The following is a 26,674-nucleotide window of genomic DNA, read 5'->3' on the forward strand; positions in this document are numbered from 1 at the left end:
TTGAACAGCTGTGTAATATGTACTCTAGCCAGAGACTTACAGTTAAAGGTTTTCAAATTGCTCTTCAACAGAATTCTATAAAGCTCTATCACTAGAGGGCAGCCTATGTTCACTTTATTTCATAGTGATAGTAAACCAGTATCTAGTATAGTGTCTAGTAAACCACACTGGTGAGAAGAGGCCATTATGTAATGCAGATCTTTTGTTTGGAATGAGAGCTGCTTTTTTAAAACTTAGAATCGAGAAAGCAATTTGACTTGTGACAAAACAAGGTGTTCTTCACAGATGAATGAGTAACTGTCAAACTAGGAAAAGATGTCATGCATATGCACATCTGGAACAAAACGATCAGTATAAAAACAACAAATGCATTTTAACTACTTCACAGTGAATAACACACAAAAAAGACCCATCCAGAATTATTATCCTGGATCATTTACAGGCACTTCTCTCTGTTTACAGAACAAATTGAACAGCAGTGAAACCTGATCTGCCAAACACATAGTAATATCCACAGTTTTAGATTTCTTCTTTTGTGAAGTTTACTGCTTCTAGGGCAGACCTTGTATGAAATACAGTAGCTGCCAACGAGGCTGTTATGCTTCTTTTTAATGCACCGTGTAACTGGTTCAGTGGCCCCTGTGTGCCACACACCAGCTCTGGATTATGAGCTCTGGGTCCTGTGGGCCTCCCTCACAAATGTTCCTCTTCAATCTACAGTCACCACTAAACCAATCAAAAGGCAGAACTGAGTGCTGGTATGTTGCCTTCTCCAAACCATTTGGGATTATAATGGAGTTTAGCGTTAGTGTTTGAGAAGAAAGAACCCTTCCAAACAATCCAACTGAAACATGAAATGTTGCATAACCACTTGCCATTGGCTTTAAGTATTGGATAACGTTCAAATTGTGCATTCAGTTTTCTCTCTATATATTTATCCTCAGCGAGTCTGAGCTGTTGGGAGAGGCATGGTGGGAAATCTTCCAGAGCAGTGTGCCTTTTAGCCTTAATCTAGTCTCACTTGAGGGCCATGTTCCCTCCTTTGAGGACCTGTCAGTCAAGGAGAGCACTAAGACCATTCTGTGTGGGGTTTCAAGACATTCATGTTAAGCTCTGACAGAAATTAGACAGCAGCTTTCACCCTGCAGAATATCCAATGAAGCTAAGCAGACTTCAGCCTGATCAAAACCTGGATGGGAGACCTGGATGTGAGACTGATAAGGCTCTGTTTACTCCTGGGGCCTCATTGATAAAACGCATGTAAGCACAGATTTGATCTTAGAGAGTATGTACCAAAAAAATCCATGCCAATGTTTGGATTTATAAAACAGTCTTTGATGTGGAAAAGTGTATAGCGCCACATCAAGTTCTAAGCAGACACATGCACTTTTCCTTGTGGCAGAGTCTAAGCAATGGAAATCTAAGCAATTCTTGCTGATCTGCGTTCTCAAGCAAAGGGTTTGGATGTTGACTGGTGCTCTTTTATATGCCAATGACATTAATTAGGGGGAGTTTACAAAGCAGAGATCTGAAACCATTCAGCTGCACACAATTTCAAGGTCATCTATTTATTTTTTTTGAGTGTATGCTTGTTTCTCTGAATCACATGTACACATTTGAGAAATGATCTTAAATCAAATGAAGCATGGTTTCTATGCAACAGTTTATACATGAGGTCTTCACGTGCACCTGGGAAAGTCTTAAATATCATGTATATGAAAACTAAACACGCAGAATTATGCATGCCAGGTCAGTAGTTGGAAAGAAACACTGCACAGCTGCAAATATAACTATAGACTGAACAAGTAATGCACATTTGCATGGCATCACCGTATTCACAAATTCACGTTTTTGTAGTTTACACTGAGATAAAAACTTTTTTTGTTTTCAAAAACTTGCACTTTGAAACCAGTTTTCAAAATTTTGTTTTCAGAACTCTCAAACGCTGTTGTCATGTAAATGAATGGACAAAACGCATAAAAAGCTTTTGGTTTTTAGGTGAAAACGGTGTCATGTAAACGCCCCCTAAGGGTGTGTTTTTTGTTGTTGTTGTTTTTTGATCCAGACTAAAAAAGAAAATTCAACGTTTCCTGGTTTGCCTATAGTGTTCATTTTTTTAGCACTGAACATAAAGATACAAAACAAACGTTTTAAGCATAAGGTCACAACCTAATTGGACCACTATTATGATATATATTTTGTGACAGAATTTACCAAACATCCAAAACAATGCTGTGTGCTTGGCTAAATGTGCTCATGTGTACAAATGGTGATAGAACTCACAAAGAGCTTATAATATGTGTAATGGTTATGATGCCTGTACCAAAGTGCAATGGGCAATATAGCTCCTACGATGCGAAGAGAATGCTTGTGGTTTGTTTAGACACCTTTGGTCCATGTTGCACTCATATTTCAGTTGAACTGCAATGTTTGGAAGCAGCCCACTTGTTTGGTGCACACCAAGGTTTGCATGGCAGCGTTCACACGTATTCAAATGAACCGCACTAATAGAGCAATCACACTAGAGTTCATTTAAATCAAACCGAACCTAAATGTGAACAATAAAATGACCATGATTTTAAAATGATACCTCATTTCACCCCAAGAGTCTAATTTTACATTTTTACTTACACACACACACACACACTTTTTACTCCATAAATCTAAAAATATGAATGCGTCCACAAATACTGCAATAACAAAACAACACAAAAGCTTTAATGTTCAGCATAATACAATGTCATAATCACAATTTCCCAGAGACACAAAATTAGATAAATTAACCTCAAAACTGTTTTGACAGACTAGATCTCACAAATGTTGATATTCAGATGAAATGACGAAATTAAGAAGAGCATAGCCATAAAATATTTTGAGATGAGATTTTGTGCCGTCTATGGTCACATCATTAGAGTAAACTCTCAGAAAAAAAGGTACAAAGCTGTCAAAAGCTAAAAGGTACATCTTTGTACTTTATTTGGTAATTATGGTACCTAAATGGTACAAATGAGCACCCTATTGTTACATACATGTATTTGGTGTAATGAAATGTTTATGTGGTTTAAGGTTCAAAAACACATTATTTTCCACATACTGTACATTATTGTTTCTCCTCTATACCCCGCCTTTCTGAAACACGTTGATTTTTACAAAGCTCATCGGTCTGAAAAGCGAGGTGTGCTCTGATTGGCCGAATACCTCAAAGCGTGTGATGGAAATGTTACACCCCTTGCCATATTGTGATGCCTTGTCCCAGACAGAGCGATGAGACAAAAATATTAAAACCCATTATAAACGAGGCATTTGTTGCATCCAGTGGGAACGTAATTACGGATTATATTGACTTACTGTCTTTTTACGCGTTGCGTTGCATTGCGCCGCGTAAACATAAAACCATGTCTGCATTTGTGATCGGAGAATTGACAAACAACAAGTGCTACTCTACACTGCTCAAAACTCACGTTTGAATCGTCAATGGCAAATATAAAAAACATACTGACAGTCTGTGAGTCAGAACAGCCGGCATTGTAGTCTACTCTACCAGGATCAGGAAACAGTCCTCCATAAAATGCGCTGGACACATCTGAATATTTGGGTTGAACTGTTCTGGAACAGTGTTGTAAATACAACTTAACCACTGATTTCTAGCTCCAAAGATAGTATGCGGTCATAATAGATCCAAAGGTATTTCTCAAAAAGTTTTAGGGGTGTAACTATGGTGTCCTGGCCAAATTTGCCCATTGGCCTTTGTCAGTTGGCCATATACTCGTATTGACTGCAACAGTTCCTTTCCTCTCCACTGATATGTGGTGTGTGACAGATTTTTACACACTCCAAGTGACATAAATACACTTTCAAAGAGACAAACTTGTTTGCAATGAGATGGAACAACCATCGCAAAAAGCAGGCAAAGTGATGCACCGCTTCTCACTGTTTTCTAATATTAGAAAGCTCAGGAACGTTCAGAAAGCCTACAGTGTTAGTTTGCACTAAGAGTGAATCATCCTCACCCTGAAGTGACACTTGATGACTAACTTGCCTAAGCTTAGTGATTCATGAAACAACTCTCTCTCCTCCCACCTCGTATTCCTTTTCTTCATCGTTGTAATTCAAACCATTTCCGACCCTCTTTCTGTGACATTCGGGCAACCTGGCAGACACAAAGGGTCTGTACATGTAATTACAGACTCTGCATAAGGGCTTCATGTGTCTTCTTTTATTAGGCTACTAGAAAGAGTTTTTCTATTTCCTGCAAAGCGCAGTGCGATGTTGAGCTAAATTAGCGAAATTGTTTATCTGCTGGTTACATGTTAAGGTTTTTGACCTCAAGCTAATGTTTAATTTAGACATTTTACATTAGGCTGTAAGCTGTGAATTAGCAGTTATTGTGCCTTCCCTGCTTTGACAGACATATCAATGTATTTTAGTTACTATCTTGGTGTTTGTACTTACCTGCGGGCCTGCCACCAATCCAACCGAGCTCGCCAGTCAAATCTGGCTGTGAGATACAACATGACAGCTGTAATTGGCCAGAGTGGAATCCATTTCCAGTAACAACTGTGGGTGAGTTCTGAAGCACGATGTGAGCTGACCCTGCTTCAGCCCCGTCTCTCACCACGGCCGCTGTGATTGATGACACTAAATTGACACTGTAATGTTTGTCACTGCAGCTGTGTCTTTTTTTTTTTGTCTCCCCATGATCTGAAAATAGAGCTGTGGATTGCTAAAACAGACTATCACTGAAAACAATGAACATCTAATTCCTCATCAATCAAGAAGACTCTTGTTCTCCAAATTTTTAAAGAAGGTGATTCTCTGAACAATAACCATTCAGCATTCAGCATCATCACCTGTAGTGGGATATGAAAGCGCTTTGCACCTGCTTTCAGTGTGAACGTCTTGTCCAATTCAATAATATTAATCTTTAGCACAACGGCACACGTCCAGACACATACAAAACAATTCAGATGCTGTGAGTGGGGATCTACTTGAAAAAGGAAGCAAAGATGGAGAGAGAAAGAATATAAGCTTCTTATTTGACCATTAAAATGTGCTTAAAAAGTTCAGAAGAGGTCCAAGGATCTCAAGTGAAGAGTGACAGCATTGTTATGAGGGAAATGTGCTTCAGTTCAAATGCATTATTGAACATTGGCCTTTGCTTTCGCTAGCTATTTCTGGTTTCCAATAAAGATCAAGGTTTCTCTTTTTATTGCATTTTTTTCCCTCTCAACTTTCCTCACTGCATAAAACACTAGCTCTCTACAATGTCCAGGAAAATATAAATGTCATAAGTCTTAAATAAATAAAAATGCACTGGAAAATGTTGACTGAATGTTGATTGAATTTTCTTATCTTTTATGTATCTTTTATGTTGGAAAGAAACGTAAAGTTGCGATGAAATCGATGTAGCAACAGATCTTTTCCTCTGTATTGTGATGTACATACAAGTAAAACAGATTAAAAATTTAGGGGCAGGACTTGGTTCTATCCATCAGTTGTTGATTGGTAGGAGGCAGATTTGAATGCGAGACCGCAGTTGATTGTGGGCCCGGGTTTAAGTGGAGTGAATGATTGGAGTCTGGCAGATACGTCACCAGAGAGAGGTTTGCCATTTCACCAGACAGCTGAGTGGCATCTTGTTTAAAAATTGAATTTAGACAGAAGATAGGGTGAATTTTCATTTCATGCAGGCTTTAAAGTTACAACAATACAAAAGTTCAATTAGCAAGATCAATTAGTACATCAATTATTAATTCTCCTGATGGCTGTGCTCTTTTTCAGTTGAAGAAAATTTATCTCATTGTGGTCTTTAGAGGCAACTCAACTGCAATAGTGCGTTTGCTGCACCTTCACAGATGCTTGTCAGAATGGTTCTTTAATGTGGTTCCTGAGCAATAATAAATGAGAGCATGTTATATTGATTTTACATCTCGTATTCTTACTTGCTGAGATATTTGTAGCTCCTCAAATGAACAGACTTTTTAAAAAGCGTATTTGCCTCCTTTTCTTCCCCTGTGAGAGTTTCTGTTGTGTTGTTCTGTTCTTGTAATTTACATTCTCCACTCCACAGCATTTCCTCTCCCCTGTCTTCCTTCTTCCTTTCTTTCCCTCTAATGACTGTTTTGTACTACTGCGCTGTTCAGTGGTCTGCAGGGGGATGGGACCGAGTCAGGAGCCATCTGTCAAACATTCTGGAGAACGCAAGAGCTTGAAAAGAATATCACCATTCAAGCATAGATTCGTTAAGGGGGTCATGATGACGAATCAAATTTTCCTTGATCGTTTGAGATAAAAGTTTTTTGAGTTATAAAAACACTAACTCCCTCACAAACCTTGGGAAATGAATACAACTCTTTTAAAACTTCAAAGATGTTCAATTTACGCACCCTTATGTTGTTCCAAAACGGCAGAACCTTCTCTCTTCTGTTGAACGCATACAAAAATGCAAACATGTATTTAGTTTTTGTCCATATAATTAGAGTAAATTGGGACCAGTGTTGTTTTGGGCCCATACTGACTTTCATTATATGGACAAAAAGCACTTAAATTTTTTTTTTAAATATCTAAACAACACACAGCCTATAAGATACCTTTAAATGCTCATTCTGTACATTAGATTATACAGCTAATTGGCTCTTCGCATAGACCCGCCCCCCCTTAGTTACTGTTGCTACGTCCGACAAGCAATGGTGCTCTCACGCCACACATGATGTTCTCCCGCAATGAAAAATAGATCACACAGCAATGAGGAAACTGATGATGTGCCGACAGACAAGACAAATCTGGTTACTTTTGGTATGAAACAAAGCCTCAGCTTTCAAATTTTGTCTTTTTTTAAAAGAATCCAAACAATAAATATTGTTTTGTGGCTATTTTTAATGTGTCGTGTATCGCGGTAGTGCCTCAGTTCAAGCAGCAGGTGAACCAATCATCTCTTCCTCTTTACTAGTTATAGCACAAAATAAACATGAATGAACATCAGAAGGTATCTTGTTTCAACCCGCAGACAGATGTCAATACACATCATTTAACCATAATTCTACTCTCCTGTCTGGTTTGGTTGTAGACAAAATGGCAGATTCTGCGTTATGACAGTCTCTACACGTTGGCGCCGCAGACGGCAGCCGCAGTGTTTGGCTCTCCAGTGTTTGTACTGTTTTTGTTAGTTTTTCCTGATTTTGTTTCTCAAACACGATCAGTTTTACCAGGGATGAGCTGCTGAACATTCGGCAGAACATACCACACAATCTTCTACCGGATTTCGTTTATTCGGACGTTCTGCTGAACGTTGTACTTGGCGGAGCAGCTGCGCTGATCAAGCGCTTCAGGACGTGCAGACGAGGGAAGCGAGGCGGCGCGCTCGTGAAGCTCAGGAAGCACGGATTCAGAACGCCGTTGCCGAGCATCCATCTGGCAAACCTCTGCTCTCTACCCAACAAAACGGACAAACTTCTTCTGCTCTCCCGGACAAATAAGGATTTTTCACACTCTGCTGCTCTGTGTTTCACGGAAACCTGGCTGAATGACACCATTCCGGACAGCGCGCTACAACTGCCGGGCTTTCAGCTGTTTAGAGCAGACCGCGATGCAGAATCAACGGGGAAATCACGCGGCGGCGGGACATGCTTTTACATCAACGAAAGGTGGTGTACAGATGTTACAGCTTTAAAGAAGATGTGCTGTTCCGATCTAGAGCGCTTTTCATTAACTGTAAGTCGTTCTATTCGCCGTGGGATTTTCACTCGTTCATTCTCGTGAGTATTTACATCCCTCCACAAGCACACGTGAGCTCAGCTTTACAGAAACTCGCTGATCTGATCACAGAGACAGAACAGCAACACCCGGACTCTGTTTTAATCATTCTCGGGGACTTTAATAAAGCAAATCTTTCCCGTGAACTGCCAAAATACAGACAGCATATTACATGTCCCACCAGAGACAGTAGTATACTGGACCATTGTTACTCCACAATAAAGGATGCATATCGCTCGGTCCCCAGAGCAGCTGTAGGACTCTCTGACCACTGCCTGGTTCATCTTATACCGACCTACAGGCATAAACTTAAATCTGCTAAACCTGTAGTAAAGTCTGTAAAGAGGTGGACCAACGAAACAGAGCAGGCATTGCAAGCCTGTTTCGACTGCACTGATTGGAATTGGTCAGATCACCTGTCAATCAAACTCCTAGCAAAAGGTCAATGACCTTGCACATTACAGTTTGATATGAAGCAATGGACAATAGATTAACAGAGGTGTTTTGTTTTCTCTTGTCATGCTTGAGAGAAAACAACTTTTTTAATAAAGAGTTAAAAAGTCTTTTAGTAATATACAATTCCAACTTTAATGTACTCAATAATAAATTAAATATGAAACAAAGTTTTACGCATTACAAACAGAGACTCATTCTCTATCTTTTGGCAAAATACTGTAGTTTCCCTTGACATTACAGCTTTAATGAGTTCACATAATATCACACATTTCTCCCTCATACATACTTTTAGATACAACATTGAGAACATAAATTATTTGTTGTTGTTGTTAAGATTATGATAAAGTACTCTATGCAGCACGTTTTTTTTTTTTACCCAAAATATAAATTGATCTTAGTACAGAACATATCTCAAGACAACAATAGTGTCATATAACTAAGTGAAGAACACTTGGCTTAAAAAAAAAAGAAGTATTTTAAAACAGTAATTTATCAAATAGCTATACATACAAAACCAAACACAATTAATTTATTTTGTAAATATTTCAATGTTTGTGATTAAAGAGAAATGCAATATTAGAAGACGAATGCACACACATAGAAAAGACATGCTTTAAGATTGAAGTACCACAAAAGAGCACATGTGACACCGGGACTCTAACATGACACAAGCACTCTGACATACGAGAAAGAAATTAACATGCTATGACAGACTATGAATATCAGATATTCAAGGTCATTTTGTTTATGCGAGAGTGTTTTGGGTAAGTCGAGACTGATTAAAGATCAAATAACAGTAAACAAGTGTAAAAATGCATTTAAAGGCACAGTTCGCCCAACAATGAACATGAAAAATATGTCTCAGTGCTTTTTTTTCTCCCTTTTCCATACAATTAAAGTTAATGGGGTTTACTGATATCGTGGTTCCCACTGACATTAAGTGTACTGACAAAACTTATTTTGTGTTCCACAGAAGAAAGAAAATCATACAGGTTGAATCGACACAGTGATGACAGAATGGTCATTTTTGGATGAACTATCCCTTTAAGTGCGTTTCTATGCACATCTGCTGTTATTTGATCATAAATCAGTCGCAATGCTTTAGTCCACAAGAGATGGTCCTTTCCCTAAAATAAACAGAAACAGATCTTCTAGCATGATATGGTCTCATATGGTATTCTTTAAGGTTATCCACTGGCTACTGAGCATTACACGGAGATTCAACAACATAATCCTCTATAGTTGGTCTTTTTTTTTTTTTTTGAAAACCCTATTAGTTTGATGCAACTATGATTGGTATGTTTGAATATGTCTACCTCAGGGAGATCAGTCACTGCTCTGCTTTCCACAAAGCAAAAGCTTATATTAATATAATGCAAAACTCTAGGGGGCAATTTAAGATTCTGAATTAAGGATTGTCCTTGAATTAGGGTGGAACTTTTAAGTTCATTAACCCTGTGTGGACAGATATTAGGAGAGAGACGAGAGTGACCTTATAAAGTAATTACAATCCAACAGATACTCCTCCACCCACCCTTGAGCACGGACACCAGACAACATAATGACAGAAAGACAACGACTCTTTTAAGACGTCGCCTAGCAACAAGAAGCACTAAAAATACATCACTCAGTGCTTTTTTTAATCTGGTATCATTTGAATGTATAAATACACATATGCCGGTATAAATGCGGACTGTATGTACATCTGTTTCGCCCACTTTTGCGTCACACATTGTGTAAGAAGAGCACTTACAACATTTCCATAGATGGCTGACTGTGGCTTTTGTTGAACCTCTATGTTTTTATCATTCAAGAAAATGGAGGGCTGTAGCAGCCCAGCCTCTTTTAAGCCAATGGTGTCATCATAAAATGGTGCATTTAACCATTGGCGTCATTATAAATCAGGTAATGGGACTTTGCGTTCCCTCTTACCATTTTTCAGAAAGCTCTTAAAAATGACTTATTTAGTGCATTAAAAAGTTTGAAGCACTGGTCTGCTGGGGCCCCTAATAGTGAGCAACACCAGAATGTCCTACTGCTAAAACTTTTCATTTCCTATAGCATGTGTCCCAGGTTGGGCCAAGCAGATGGCTGATAGCTGGGGAAATGGGGACACATAACACCCTTGTAAACAATTATATAATATCTGCATACTGAGTTAAGAGAAGTATGGGATAGAGAGTTGGGCTAACTAAGCTAGTTTAACTCCTGGCTAACAGGAAATTAACCAAGTCTTTTTAGTTAAGGAGCAGATAGAGGACACTGATTAAAGAGAGCAAACTGAAACTGAACTAGAATCTGATCCATTATCCATTAATCATGCACATAACGCAAATTAGGTGGCGTCGATGCTATCAGGAGAGGTAAGCGCTTGGATAATTAGATACGGCTCTGGATTAATGTGGCGAAAGTGAGGGGCTCACATTTCACGGGTAAAATATCCACGTTGGGCGTGAACGAAACTCACAATTTTTACCATCTTGTCAGTGTAAACTCAGTGACAGACCTACAGTATGGCCAAGAGACATTGTACTGTTGATATCAAGGCACCCATGTTGTGTTCACACACAACCACATGACTCAATGACGCTATGCCTTCAGTAGTGAATAGAGCTTAAACTTGACACAGTGAAGCTGTGGAACATGGCTTGGTACGACAGGACAGTCTGCTTTCTCACTACATGTTTTAGGACCAACCAATGTACCACATGTAAGCTGCAGCCATTTGTGAATTCATGGATGTTGGGAGAAGATCCAGAAACTCACGGGATGAGAGCCTGAAACTCCTGAGCGTTTCAGTGACAGACACAAAATTCACTGTGCTTGAGTGTTACACAAGTTCATACTTTCAGACACTCATAGACAGATAAAAAGACTTTGAACACTGTTCGACAGATTGGCACACACAACACTCATACATTTCATCAAATCTGTTGCACTTGCCCATTACATGAATACATGCTCTCACACACATACAGCCTACAATATTTCCCCATATAATACATAGTTCATAATAATAAATATCAATAAATATCACATGAATAAACACCAACACCTTGGTTCTTATGTCACTGTCACTGTTAAACTATTTATTTTGGTCTCCATTCTATTACTAATGTTGTTCCATGCAAATTGTGTATCTCTTCAGGTTTTGATAAGTTTCAACAAAATTAACCAAAAAAGACTGAAAAAGATATTTCTTTCCTTCTTACATTCCTTCTATTGACTTCACAATTCACTTTCATTAGCATGGTAAAAATAAATAAATAAATTATAAAAATTTCACAAGAGTATTTTTAAAAAATGTACAACACCAGCAAATAGTAGATGAGAAGAGGGTGTGGTATGATGTGTCGAGGGCGGGATCATATATAAAAAAGCTGTGGTATAGATAATATTGGGGCAGAGCCACATTTAAAGAAGTTGTGGCATATGTAGAGTTGTGGGCAGAGTCAGAATTGAAGAAGGTGTGGTGGTGTAGGTAGTGATGGTGTGGGATCAGAGGTGAATATGTGTGCTATAGATAATGTAGGGGTGGGGTCAGTGATGGAGGAGGTGTGGCACAGGAAATGTCGTGGATGGGGTCAGAAGTGAAGAGAAGTCTGTTGTGTTGGGAATTGGAGTCATGTGTAAATAAGGTCTGGTAATATTGGGGTGGGCCAGAGATTAAAAAGGTGTAATGTATATGTAGTGTAATGGGTGGAGTCAGAAGTGAAGAAGGTGTGGTGTAATTAGTGATGGGGCAGGGTCAGAGGTGATAAAGGTATTTATGTAATGTTGGGGCTGAGGTCATTGGTCAAAAACGTGGTATAAGTAGTGCTAGGGCAGGGTCTGTGAAGACATTGAAGCGAGATTAATAGTGAGGAAGTTGATGTATCATTATTGAGGGTGAGGTCAGAGTTGAAGAAGTTCTGGTGTAGGTAGCACTGGGGGCATGTTCAGAGGTGATGAAGATGTTTGAGTAGAATTTGGCCAGGGTTATTGGTAAAGGTCAAACTGGGGGCGGAGTCAGTTTGAGAAGCTCAGCCCCCACAGGTTCGCTTGAGCTGAAATTATAGTTGTGTGTGTACGAATGTCTGCAGTAACAGGCAAGAGAAGACAAATGAGTGTGTTCATGTCTTGTGGGTAGGTAAAGGTGTGAAGCATGCCCAAATCTCTGCAGTGGGAATCTGAGTCTATTCACAGCGACTTGGAGGGAAGAGAGAATGATAGAAGAGGGATTTCTGAGAGAATATCGAAGTTTGGTATAAAGGACCATCCTTGAAAAAAACAGCACTGAAGCAAGAAAAATGCTGAGGGGGCTCTCTGGAGAGTATTCTGGAGGGTGTTGCTGTGTCTGAATATCCAGGTGGTGGCAGACACCATGTAAGAGAGATCCATCTATAAAGAGAAGCTGTGCATGACAGAGCCTCTATCATCCACCACTGACACTCATCTAGTGTTAGCGAAAGGATGCGAGTTCAATTTCAACACCGATAATAATCAGTAAGAACAGATGTAAACACTTATTTTAGACTTCTTATATAAACAAAAGAAGAAAGGAAGAATGATGGGAGGTTTTACAGTAAAGAGTACATCTCTCTTATGAACTTTCTCAGAAGCCAGGCACGTGGCAGTAAGCCTCCAGTGAGGCCAGCATGATGTAGATGAGCCACAGGATGATGAAGAGGAACACGGTGAGCAGCTTGGTGGTTCGTGGGCCCCCCAGCTCGCCCCCAGACACAGAGGGCCGGCGGCGGTACAGTAGTGTCAGAACAGACACCAGTGCCATGATGGTGAAGACGGTGACAGAAAACGCCAGCGACCCTGGCGGGACCAGGAATTTTTTGCCCTGACTGTTCCAGTATACAGAAGCGATGGTCCACGCCACTCCGATACCCAGGAAGACATTAACTGCATTACTACCTGTCACATTTCCAATGGATGCATCGGCGTATTGGTCCTGGATGGCTGCCACCTTGCTGGCAAAGGTATCTGTAGAGGCCAAAATGAAAGACAGAGAAAAAGAAAGATGAAAGAAGAAAGGTGAGAATTGAAAGTGCCCCAGAGGAACATTTTAATGACAGGCATTGCTGATAGTTCAGGACAATGTTTTTCAAACCTGTTCCTGGAAGCACACCAACAGTACACATTTCGAAGTGTTCCTAATTTAACACACCTGATTCAGCACATGAGTAGAAACCTGAAATGGATCGGTCAGATAAATGAGACTTCCAAAATATGCCTCCAATAACAGGGGTGGGAAACACTGGCTCAGAAGACAGAATGGAGGTCTCAGTTATGTTTAATTCAGGTTATCAACATTGTCTCAGATGTTTCTTCTAAAAGTGGCCGAGAGAACTCGACATGCTGCAAATGAAAAAACATGCAAATAGAAAAAACACCAGCAAATTAAGAAAACATCTTCATCAGTTTGACAACATATGCACTGCTAATACTCACAACGCGACCAAATACAGAAACACACTGCAAATACTCACAACACAACCAAATACTGGAACACGCTGCAAATATGCACAGACCACATCGGAAATGTTTAAGGGAACAGCAACAAGTGACAAACCTGGCTGGGACATGCTTATCAATGTCTGCTCTGAGAGGTGAGATTTTTGTTTATTGTAACATCTTGATCATATGATTCCTTAGCTTTTTTGGATATCATTAGCCTAAATAAACTGATGAAATACACAATTACTGTAACTGTGAAACGTTATGAAAGCTGGCTAACTTACTTTTACAACTTACCTTACGAAATAAAAAACAAAAAAAACATGGTTAATATAGTTAAACCATGGTAACCACAAATTAACCATGGTTTTGCTACAGTAGCCATAGTTTAACCATGGTATTTGTACAACTGTGGTTTTTATAATTAATATGCCAAAAAACATGGTTACTACACTTTTACTATAATAAAACTAGTAAAAGTGTTGTTGGGGTCCCCTTGAAACATTTCCGTTGTGGTCTGTGCTACTTGCAACACTTTTGTGTATTTGGTTGTGTTGCGAGTATTTGCAGTGCATTTCTGTATTTGGTCGTGCTGTGAGTATTTGCAGCACATGTGTTGTCAAACTGATGATGTTTTCTTAATTTGCTGGTGCTTTTTCTTATTTGCATGTGTTTTCTTAAGTTGCAGCGTGTTGAGCTCTCTCGGCCACTGTCCATATGAGAAAGAAAAGCAGAAACAAATGAGATAATAGTTGACATACAATTAAGAGTCTTAGAAGAACTTGATGAGAAATTATTAATTTCAAATTAAAATATCTGGCTTGTGATTGCAGACTTTGGTATCTTGGAAATCTGAGCACAGTTTGTGCTCAAATTTTCTACTGTGATCTCTTGGAAATATCTAGATGAGACAAAAATGAGATTACAATTGTCTTTTTCTCAGAAGAAATTTCTGGCAGTAAGGAATGGGTGGCAGACAGGTTAAAACAATAAACCAATAAAGAAGAAAATAACTTGTTTTACTTCAGTTATAAATCACTTGAGTTATAAAAGTTTTCAGTCTGATTTGAATGTGATGTGATAAAAGACTATTGAGTGCATTATTGAGTGCACACAAAAATATCACAGTCCAACTAGTCTAGTTTGATTAACAACAAATGAGTCTTATGAACTGATTCTTTTAATTAATCATTCAGATCAGATTACTCAAGGATTTATCAGTTTGAGTCAGTTTGACAAATGCTTTGCTAAATGAACTGAATCTATGGTTAGTGAATCGACATCTATACAGGTGAAGTACTTCCAAAAAGATTTGGGCAAATATTGTTTTCTTATGCTTGTAACTTAATATACACTTTTTTGCTACTATTTTACCCTGAAAAAACATATAATATCAAAATTGTGACTACCAAGGGTCTACCATAACTTGAAAAAATGGCCAGAATTTTTTCCCCATTACAATGTGTATATTACAATATACACATTATAAACTGCACATGATAAAATATATAACCAAATAAAATTTATAATAAATATTGTAATATAAATTTGTACTTGTATATCGCCCACCTCTAACTGAGCAGACAGAAATTTAAGCACAATTTGCCCTCTGTTTAATCTCACTGCTGTCTTGAAGAAACAACAGAGATATAAAAGAGATCTCATTTCTCAGATCTCAGATTCGTCTTTTGAAGTGGATCTTTTCATTATGTGTGTTGGAGCTTGAGGATGGTTTGACATACAGAGCTTGAGCAGAATCAGTCCATCAACTCTAATGCCGCTAATGCCAAGACAAACACACAGATCTCTTGCAAATCATGGTCTGCTAAATAGTCCACATCATTAAACAGTCTAAATGAACTACAACATCCACACATCCACACAAAAGCTGACTGGGGTCATTATGGAACAATAAATTAGAAAAGATGTTGAAAGCAGTTGCAACATTTCAACATTACAGTATGTAATTCATCAATATTTGATAGAATACTTGATTCTAATTGGCTAATCGTGGCATTTGGGGTTTATTTTACGATAATGGCTGGATGACTGTACATTATCCTTTACTAATCAGCTATATGCTATGGCATCTAATACACAAATAAACACTCACCAGGCACTGATGTGCCCAAGGCCACAAACACCACAGCTGTGACAGTGTCCTTCAGGCCTACTGTACAACCAAAGTGAGAGGCCAAATCTCCAGTGACAGCGGTCAGGACCCCAATGAGTGTGATGGAGACGATGAAGCAGGCCCAGCCGTTCCAGTACTCTGTGGGTGGAACGAAGGCAAAAAGAACCTTCCAGAAAACTGTCAGGAAGTGCATGATGTAATCAAAGCACGAGGGCAAACGCTCTTCCCCGCTCTCCTCCTCATCATCATCACCTGAGGAGGTAAACAAAAGGTACAGTATACAGAAAAGTTTGCTTGATTATGACAAAAAAAATGTCACGGGTATTTATAACACAAGACAAAATGAGAGCATCACTGCAAAATGGAATGTGACACAATCGTCGTTTTATTTCGATTTTCTAGTTTTCATAATCGTTGGAAGCCAAAAATGTAATTGAAAATAATTACTGTAACTGTGAAACGTTATGAAAGCTGGCTAACTTACTTTTACAACTTACCTTACGAAATAAAAAACAAAAAAAAACATGGTTAATATAGTTAAACCATGGTAACCACAAATTAACCATGGTTTTGCTACAGTAGCCATAGTTTAACCATGGTATTTGTACAACTGTGGTTTTTATAATTAATATGCCAAAAAACATGGTTACTACACTTTTACTATAATAAAACTAGTAAAAGTGTTGTTGGGGTCCCCTTGAAACATTTCCGTTGTGGTCTGTGCTACTTGCAACACTTTTGTGTATTTGGTTGTGTTGCGAGTATTTGCAGTGCATTTCTGTATTTGGTCGTGCTGTGAGTATTTGCAGCACATGTGTTGTCAAACTGATGATGTTTTCTTAATTTGCTGGTGCTTTTTCTTATTTGCATGTGTTTTCTTAAGTTGCAGCGTGTTGAGCTCTCTCGGCCACTGTCCATATGAGAAAGAAAAGCAGAAACAAATGAGATAATAGTTGACATACAATTAAGAGTCTTAGAAGAACTTGATGAGAAATTATTAATTTCAAATTAAAATATCTGGCTTGTGATTGCAGACTTTGGTATCTTGGAAATCTGAGCACAGTTTGTGCCCAAATTTTCTACTGTGATCTCTTGGAAATATCTAGATGAGACAAAAATGAGATTACAATTGTCTTTTTCTCAGAAGAAATTTCTGGCAGTAAGGAATGGGTGGCAGACAGGTTAAAACAATAAACCAATAAAGAAGAAAATAACTTGTTTTACTTCAGTTATAAATCACTTGAGTTATAAAAGTTTTCAGTCTGATTTGAATGTGATGTGATAAAAGACTATTGAGTGCATTATTGAGTGCACACAAAAATATCACAGTCCAACTAGTCTAGTTTGATTAACAACAAATGAGTCTTATGAACTGATTCTTTTAATTAATCATTCAGATCAGATTACTCAAGGATTTATCAGTTTGAGTCAGTTTGACAAATGCTTTGCTAAATGAACTGAATCTATGGTTAGTGAATCGACATCTATACAGGTGAAGTACTTCCAAAAAGATTTGGGCAAATATTGTTTTCTTATGCTTGTAACTTAATATACACTTTTTTGCTACTATTTTACCCTGAAAAAACATATAATATCAAAATTGTGACTACCAAGGGTCTACCATAACTTGAAAAAATGGCCAGAATTTTTTCCCCATTACAATGTGTATATTACAATATACACATTATAAACTGCACATGATAAAATATATAACCAAATAAAATTTATAATAAATATTGTAATATAAATTTGTACTTGTATATCGCCCACCTCTAACTGAGCAGACAGAAATTTAAGCACAATTTGCCCTCTGTTTAATCTCACTGCTGTCTTGAAGAAACAACAGAGATATAAAAGAGATCTCATTTCTCAGATCTCAGATTCGTCTTTTGAAGTGGATCTTTTCATTATGTGTGTTGGAGCTTGAGGATGGTTTGACATACAGAGCTTGAGCAGAATCAGTCCATCAACTCTAATGCCGCTAATGCCAAGACAAACACACAGATCTCTTGCAAATCATGGTCTGCTAAATAGTCCACATCATTAAACAGTCTAAATGAACTACAACATCCACACATCCACACAAAAGCTGACTGGGGTCATTATGGAACAATAAATTAGAAAAGATGTTGAAAGCAGTTGCAACATTTCAACATTACAGTATGTAATTCATCAATATTTGATAGAATACTTGATTCTAATTGGCTAATCGTGGCATTTGGGGTTTATTTTACGATAATGGCTGGATGACTGTACATTATCCTTTACTAATCAGCTATATGCTATGGCATCTAATACACAAATAAACACTCACCAGGCACTGATGTGCCCAAGGCCACAAACACCACAGCTGTGACAGTGTCCTTCAGGCCTACTGTACAACCAAAGTGAGAGGCCAAATCTCCAGTGACAGCGGTCAGGACCCCAATGAGTGTGATGGAGACGATGAAGCAGGCCCAGCCGTTCCAGTACTCTGTGGGTGGAACGAAGGCAAAAAGAACCTTCCAGAAAACTGTCAGGAAGTGCATGATGTAATCAAAGCACGAGGGCAAACGCTCTTCCCCGCTCTCCTCCTCATCATCATCACCTGAGGAGGTAAACAAAAGGTACAGTATACAGAAAAGTTTGCTTGATTATGACAAAAAAAATGTCACGGGTATTTATAACACAAGACAAAATGAGAGCATCACTGCAAAATGGAATGTGACACAATCGTCGTTTTATTTCGATTTTCTAGTTTTCATAATCGTTGGAAGCCAAAAATGTAATTGAAAATAAAATTTTATTAATTGTCCAGCCCTAGAATACAGTTTGCAGTAAGGTATAGTAATTAGGAAAAAAACATTCAATTCAAATGAATTCAGTTCAATAAATGTATTTTAATTTAATTCTTTTAGTACAATTAAATGTTACACAACTTTCAGGTTTTGAAGAAAAATTTGTCTTGGTTCACATAATTGTACACTGACAAACAACTGGTGTAGTATTTACTTTGAAACAATTTTCACATAGAAATTACTAGTAAATTTCACAAATAACATATGTATTAAGACACTGACCTGCACTGACAGTGACAGCGCTAACAAACTGTTCTCTCCAGCTACTGCTGCCCACCACCAGCGCCAGGTTAGTCTTCTTTATGAGCTTGTCGACGGTATTCTGAAAAACACAAATACATATATAAACACCAAAAAGACAAATCAAACCTAATCCCACAAAACTGTGTCCTCGTAGTAGACAAGATTTAATATGACTCGGTCTCGTAACCCAGTGAGCACAGAGGTCTCAGCTAAACTGATTTCAGTGAGGCAGTGGGCGTCTATGCACAACCCTGTCAGAATTTCATTTTCTCCAATGTCATCCTGCATTTAGAGTGCTGCGGATAATCGTTGAGCGAGTAACGCAGTATTTCTACCTCAAATCTCTTCTAAATCGCTGTGCTACCTGACCCCAGTGACCTCCAGTATTGAGACTGTCACCATGGGAACAAGGAGGTGAGGATTCAGACAGAAATTGAACGTGAGAGACTGAGCAGGTAAGACCATTTCATGAAAGCTGTATTGTTCTTACTGATTCACAGGACTTACCTTAAACTCGTACGATTCCTCTATCACCACCTCCAGTTTGGTGTGCTCTCCCAAACTCGGGCACCCCATCTTGGCCACCTCCTCTTCCTCTTCTCCCACCGCCGGTTTGTTATCATTGGAGTCTCCTGTCAGAGGAAGACACATCGAAAATCTACTCAGCCATAGAGTTTGTACATAGCTGAGATGGTAGAAATCAATTTACAAGGAAATTCACTAAGAATGAATTGTGCTCACTGGTAGCGATGTTTATTTGCATGCACAGTCTACGCTCGTTGTTGCACTCAATTCACTAAAGGAATTTTGCAAATCAAGTAACTGAAAATGCAGCCAAAAATGTGTGTTGAACACAATTTGCATGATCATTTTCTATCTTGCAGGCCGTTTTTGAGTTCTAGTTTGAAGAGGATGCAGCAGACTACAGCAATCTGGCATACTTAGTTGTGACTCTGTAGCATGTTTCCAAAAAATAAATCATTAACTTTTATATTTTCATTGTACTAAAGCCAAAGCAAACTGTCTGAATGTTGCAAGGAATGGGAGAATGCAGATTTTATATATAAACCTATATTCAGATTAGGTTTTTATTTCTCACTGTTACAAGCTACAGTAGGGCTTTCAATCAGTGTTATTATAGTATTATTTGTTATATAGTACATACAATATAACGAGAGAATATTTTGAATTAGCTTTCATTTTTATATTTTCTTCTTTCATCAATTTATTTTATATAAGCTTATTTCAATTGATGAAAACTATTTGAATAATTTTAACAAACATTGCTGTCAATATATAAATATATATAAAAAATACAAAATGTTGATAAAAATGACAAAGCAGTCCCAAAAATTTCACAAAACAAATATATAAATATAAATAAAATACCCAACATTTTCCACAGACCCTCTAGAACATTTCTGTGGCCCCCAGGGGTCCCCAGAATGCAATGTGAAAACCCCTGAACTAGACTATGAATGAGTAGTGAACAAGAAGCAGATTTTTGTTTCAGGTTTCTGACATACATCACAGCTGTTTAGTGAATTCGTCCCTTTGTGTTTTTTATAATCCACTGTAATGTATCATATGCTATAATAGCACTACACATAAGGAGGAAATAAACATCATCTCTTTGTGTGTCCTAGAAAAGCATTGAGGAAAATCTATAAATAAAATACCCAACATTTTCCACAGACCCTCTAGAACATTTCTGTGGCCCCCAGGGGTCCCCAGAATGCAATGTGAAAACCCCTGAACTAGACTATGAATGAGTAGGGAACAAGAAGCAGATTTTTGTTTCAGGTTTCTGACATACATCACAGCTGTTTAGTGAATTCATCCCTTTGTGTTTTTTATAATCCACTGTAATGTATCATATGCTATAATAGCACTACACATAAGGAGGAAATAAACATCATCTCTTTGTGTGTCCTAGAAAAGCATTGAGGAGAGAGACTGAAAGACAGAAATCATCAAAAAATGCTTATCTTAATGGCATCAACATTCTTAATTGGATTCTGTAACAGTATGGCAATTTGAAGAGCATGGGGATGAACATTACATTAGAGCAGTTAGTACATAATTAATGTGCAGAAACGGCCTAGAGATATTGCTTCAACATGGCTGCTTGCACTGCAACCAATTACTGCCTATTCCTTCTCTCCCATTATAACCATTATAAGACCTCCACTGTCTCCCATTAATCGCTCCATTCACACAAAGAAATCTTTCTATCAAATCTGTTTCTGAATTATTCAGGGATAGATGTGTAAGTTATTAATACAATATTAAAAAGAGACCCCAATCTGGTTTCTAATACAAATCCATAGAGAACTGCAGATGGAGCATGGATGTCACACAGAGATCCACGGACCGTGTTTCTGCCCGATCTCCAGCAGCACCGGCTCCCCCAGGTGGATGGTGAAGGTTTTGTTCTTCTCGTACTCCTCATCGTCAATGATCTTCACCTCCAGGATTTTCCTGTGGTGGACAAAGACATACAATTTAAATGTATTTTGAATGTAGTAGGTTTTCAAAGAATGTGTTATGTGAAATGTGGAAGTTGAAGAAACGATGGGATAACTATGCAGCAGTAGCCAATGACAAAGACTTGGAGAAAGAGCTGAGGAAAGGCTGAAACATGAGCAGAATGCTTTTCTGGGTAAATCGTTCGTAAAACCATTCTTATGTAGACTGTCATCTTCAGTGGACTGCAACAACCGATGGAGGAATGGATTTATGAATGATTTACACCAAAATTCATTCTGCTTGTTTTTATACACGAGCCCTAAGGAGTGTATGTAACATCCATATTATTCACTGAACATACAATTATTGAAAAAAGGTGGTTAATTCAGCACATTTGACTTTCCTCTTTAAAATATTATGCAGTGGGGATTTTGAGTTCTTGCATAATTTTGAGTTCACTGCTGATTCCCTCAGAGAGGCAGAAACACGCAGCAGCTCTGTTTTTAAATAATGGGGCTGCGGTACAATGTTTTTGTTCTTATGGCTAATCACCATTTGTCATTATTAGCACACACAACACTGGTCATGGTTGATAAACACTGTCTACAGAAAGGCTGTACAACAGCAACAAGGAAATAATTTAATTATTTTAGCAAAAAAGACGGTGGGACTCCATAACCACAGTATATAATTATGTGGTAACATTCATTTTAGCTCGTATTCTATTTTCTGCATGTTATGAAAGTCATTATACAATGGATAGTTCTGGCGATTAATACTGATTGGTCAATACAGCCTTTTTAGTCATGCTGAAACGTACAATAGTGATGATTGTGACACAAAACAAACACCTGTTCATTATATCATAGAGGCAACTATAATATGCTCAGGCACTGCATCTAGTGCAAACACAGTGCTTTAATAAATTTGCTAAACCTATTAATAAAAATTTGAGTCCCTGATCATTTTATTGTGAAATAATCATTTTCTAAATTGATAAATTCTCAAGTTGTCACCAGTATGTCACAAAACACTCCCTGTTAGACATAAAAACAACATTAGGCAAATATGAATCCACACTTTCATCAAATGTTTGTAAAGAAATAAGATGCTTTAAATGTGTTGCTTTCCAGATTATGTGCTCTTTCACAGGCATCGCAGCAATGTGTATGTGCTTTCTGAGCAGATGCGTAGAGTGAACACAAATGAATGAAGTGTGACGCACTAAAATAAATAAGTTACTGCTTTATGATCTCTATTGATGTTTTGGCTATATACAGTATGTAAAACAATTGTGTTGATAAAGACTTTTATTGTTGAAACTGATTATGCATTCAGTCTCTGTGTTAATTTTGCATAACTGTGCAGATTCAGTGCAAAAAAGGAACAATGATTGGTGTCTTATCCTGGATACGATGCATACAGGAATAGAAGTGAACTGATCTGAAGACTCGGGTGAATGGAACACAGCTCATGAATAATGAAGAAAGAGAAAGAGAGAGAGAGAGACAAAGGCAGTTTCAAAAATTAAAAAGTACACAAATTTGTTGGCATGCTCAGGTACATGTGCATCTGCTGTGTAAACACAGTTTCCGCTGCTGTTTTGTACTGTAATCCCTCTATTACATGTTAGCACTAATCTTCTCTTTTCCCACCTCTCTTTGCTTTGCAGCCTTCATTGGCCAGACGTGTGTGTAATTAAATTCATTAGGACTTGTTCTTTATTCATTAGCCCACCGTGCTTATCCTACACGATTGTAACACATGCTTTCAGTCCCATCCCCCCTTTAACCATTTCTCTCTTTTCACACTCTGCCTAATTTATCCATCTAAACTATGGATATATATAAATATATAGCTATATATATTATACTACCATTAATGTTTAAAAATATTTTTGATATTATTTAGCAAGGATGGATTAAATTGATCAACAGTGACAGTAAAGAATTCAAAAATTTCAATTCTTTCTTTTCATTCAAGAATCCTGAAAAATTGTATCACAGGTTCCACAAAAATATTAAGTAGCACAACTATTTTCAACATTGATAATAATAAGAAATGTTTCTTGAGCAGCAAATCATCATATTAGAATGATTTCTCAATGATCATGTGACACTGAAGACAAAATTCAGCTTTGCCATAACTGGAATAAATTATATTTTAAAATGGTTACTTTAAATTGTAAAAATATTAAGTGATTTTCAAAAAATATTATATATATATATTATATATAAAAATAAAATGTGGTCAGAATCCATTCACATAATTTGAAAAATAATTACGTCCACTGGGTGTGTTTACAGCTGGTATTATAATGTGGTCAAGTGTAAAGGGGCTCCTCGTGGCCTGGATATTGAAAGAGGTCATCAGGAGATAGCAAGATCCCACTGGATAAACAAACAGCAGGATAAGGAAAGATGAGCATAACAGAACACAGCAAACATTAACCATGAAGCCAGGAGTCCACTTTAGCGTCATCTCCGTGACCAGGTAGCTTAACCCCACACGCCTGCTCTCAACTGTAATTAGAACTATTACTCACCGAGCCAAACACTCCCCACCAAAGAAAGAGACAGATGTGCATAAACAAAAAAACTAACAAGGGACCTTAATGAGGTCTGAAACTCACACAGCTGCTCACTTCCAGTCTGCCCACTTCATACTCACATGCACATGCACACAGGGCCGTTTCAAGCCATTTTGACGCCCTAGGCGAAATCCAAATTGGCACCCCCCTCCCCAATAAATTTGATTATATTTGGATTTGGATACATGTTTAGATATTATCAATGACTACTATTTGTCTTAATCTGTTTGTTTTTTGTGTGTGTGTAATTGTTTTGTTGTTGTTTGAAACGTTGATTTAAAGTGTCCGTTTTTTCATTATTATTTCAGTCAAACCCATAAAACACTTTGTTACCCCAAACTACATAAAAAAGCTTGATCAGTCACATAAAAGTAATCAGACTCCAGCTGCTTATTCCTTTGTTACTCATTGACGCGTGAACTTCCCCTTTAAATGATGCAATGCTCTGCCCTCTATGTGTTTGACGCTGCTCCTATTAAGCGCTGTTCGAAGTGAATTCATTAATTCAGCATTTCAACACTTCTGTAAGAATGCGTTAAATTCAACAATGCGGTTTAATAAAGGATGTATTGATCTTGTGAATTAGTGTATTTTACTGTACCAATATTTTTTTATTTGGCCGTAAAATGTTTATATGGGATTATTACACAACACACTGATCCTTTAACAATGTATTGGCACAAAAACGCACATCTTTTGGACCAATTTTGCAGCGTGATTTCTCGACTGCCACAAATACTGCCTTAACAAAATACTAATTTTGTGCACTTTTTTACTGTACCAATATTTTTTTATTTGGCCGTAAAATGTTTATATGGGATTATTACACAACACACTGATCCTTTAACAATGTATTGGCACAAAAACGCACATCTTTTGGACCAATTTTGCAGCGTGATTTCTCGACTGCCACAAATACTGCCTTAACAAAATACTAATTTTGTGCACTTTTTTACTGTACCAATATTTTAAATTGGCCTTTGAACTTAGCTTTACTGCAAGGCTAAAAAAAAAAAACACGTTGTATTGCCAAAACACTGACAGAACCCATTGATCTAACGGTGTTGTTGAGTGCTCCAAATGCAAACTTTGCATGCAACAATCCGGCAGCAGTTGACAGCACTCTGATCCAATGGAATAGAGGCATCGTCAGATTGACAGTACTCGAGTCTAGCCCAATGACGCTGGAGGATCCAGTGGGGGCGGCAATCATATTTCAGGGTGGCCATGCCACTCTTTATCACAACCCTGCTAAAATGTATTGTCAGTACGTGTGCTCATTGGCGCCCCCTCCTGCTGGTGGCGCCCTAGACGACCGCCTAGTTTGCCTATGCCTAGAAACGGTTTGCCTATGCCTAACAGGCATGAATATGCACAGGGCAGCAATATGTGCCATTCAGCAAGCACCCACTTGTCATGGGAAAAATCCACAAATTTACACACAGTCACACACACGGTGTCAACTTAATAATAAGTGAGTACATTAACCGTGTTGGCAATAAAAATATTCCCTCTATGCACCGGGCTCTCTCAAGCTGAAGAGGGTCTTTATGGAGCGCGTGTGGGCTGTGGAGATGACAGGGCGAGCGCAGGAGGCGGAACATTAAAAGCTCGCTTCTAAATGAGTCATTAAAAGCACCTTCGGTGGCGTGGGGCAGGTAAGATTCTCATGCATTCGCACGGTAAGGCAAGCACATGAGGCAGGTGTACACATTGCATTGTGTAAGACACTAAATTATGGGGTTGGCATGGCAACAGGTAGCTAGAGTGCAGGGATTGATAAAAGTATAGGCCTTAGGCAAAGGAAAGACAGAGACTGAGTCAGAGAGGAGGAGGAGGAGGAGGAGGAGGGAGAAATAGCGAGATGGTGGCAAAGTAAAAAAAGGGAGGAGGGCTTACATGTAGAAACAGAAATAGAAAGGTGAGGCTGATAAACCAGTGACCCATTTTTTTTTTAAATGAGCAGCATGTTAATGCAAGCACGTTCTGAAAGTTACAGACGCAAGGGTAAATACGGCAGCCAAACTATCAAAGGAAGCAATGTAAGCATAAACAAGAAAGATCAATCTAGCTTTCATTCTCTCTCTCTTAAAAAAATGCACAGACAGATCACTTCACAAATTCATGAGACTGGGGCCAAGGAATGAGAAAACACAAGGAAAAGCTCTAGTCATGCATTCAGACAGATATAGATGGAGAGACACACAAGCGCAACTGGAGAAAGATGAAGGAAAGGAAGAGGTAAACACATTACAGGGACAGTTACACTTGATTTGACTCCATATGACTTTTTTTTTATCCGTGCCCAAAAGGAGCAATTTTGCTTGTTCGTTTCTATGCAACTGCAGTGTATATGGACTTTCAAGCTTTGTAAAAGTGGTCCATATGACTCATGCACTACATTTGATGTCTTCTGGAGTCCTGTGATAGGTTTGTGTGAGGAGCAGACTGCACTAGATGCTGTTATTCTCTGACCGTTTTGACTCTCTTTGGCATGTTCATGAGGGAAGCGGTGATAATACGCAATATACATATTAGCAATACGCAAGAGAATCGCTCTTTTGAATCAGATGTTTGCAGTGAAGTTAATCCAGTTCACATAACTGGTTCGAATGATTCATTGAATGAATACATTTTAAATTATAGTTTTTAAAATGACAAAATTACAGTTTTAAAATCCAATTTTAAATGACAGGTGAGCAAATGATAATGTGATAGGTTTGTGTGAGGAGCAGACTGAAATGC

The 26,674-nt window shown here is 38.1% G+C and overlaps 1 protein-coding gene across 1 annotated transcript in view; it reads right to left on the reverse strand.

Annotated features, from left to right (window-relative positions):
• Nucleotides 1-8,438: 8,438 nt before the first annotated feature.
• The window catches only part of slc8a4a (solute carrier family 8 member 4a), an 80,331-nt gene continuing 62,095 nt past the window's right edge, over nt 8,439-26,674 (reverse strand). Inside the window, exons 4-8 of the mRNA XM_016254264.1 lie at nt 21,245-21,351; nt 19,378-19,502; nt 18,850-18,949; nt 18,105-18,377; nt 8,439-13,182 (exon numbers count right to left, since the gene is read on the reverse strand). Of these exons, the coding sequence (XP_016109750.1) occupies nt 12,803-13,182; nt 18,105-18,377; nt 18,850-18,949; nt 19,378-19,502; nt 21,245-21,351 (985 nt within the window). The 3' untranslated portion in view covers nt 8,439-12,802. The remainder of the gene's footprint in view (nt 13,183-18,104; nt 18,378-18,849; nt 18,950-19,377; nt 19,503-21,244; nt 21,352-26,674) is intronic.

Source organism: Sinocyclocheilus grahami, unplaced genomic scaffold (genome assembly GCF_001515645.1).
Source record: "Sinocyclocheilus grahami isolate Dianchi unplaced genomic scaffold, SAMN03320097.WGS_v1.1 scaffold1233.1, whole genome shotgun sequence".
Lineage (NCBI taxonomy): Eukaryota > Metazoa > Chordata > Actinopteri > Cypriniformes > Cyprinidae > Sinocyclocheilus > Sinocyclocheilus grahami.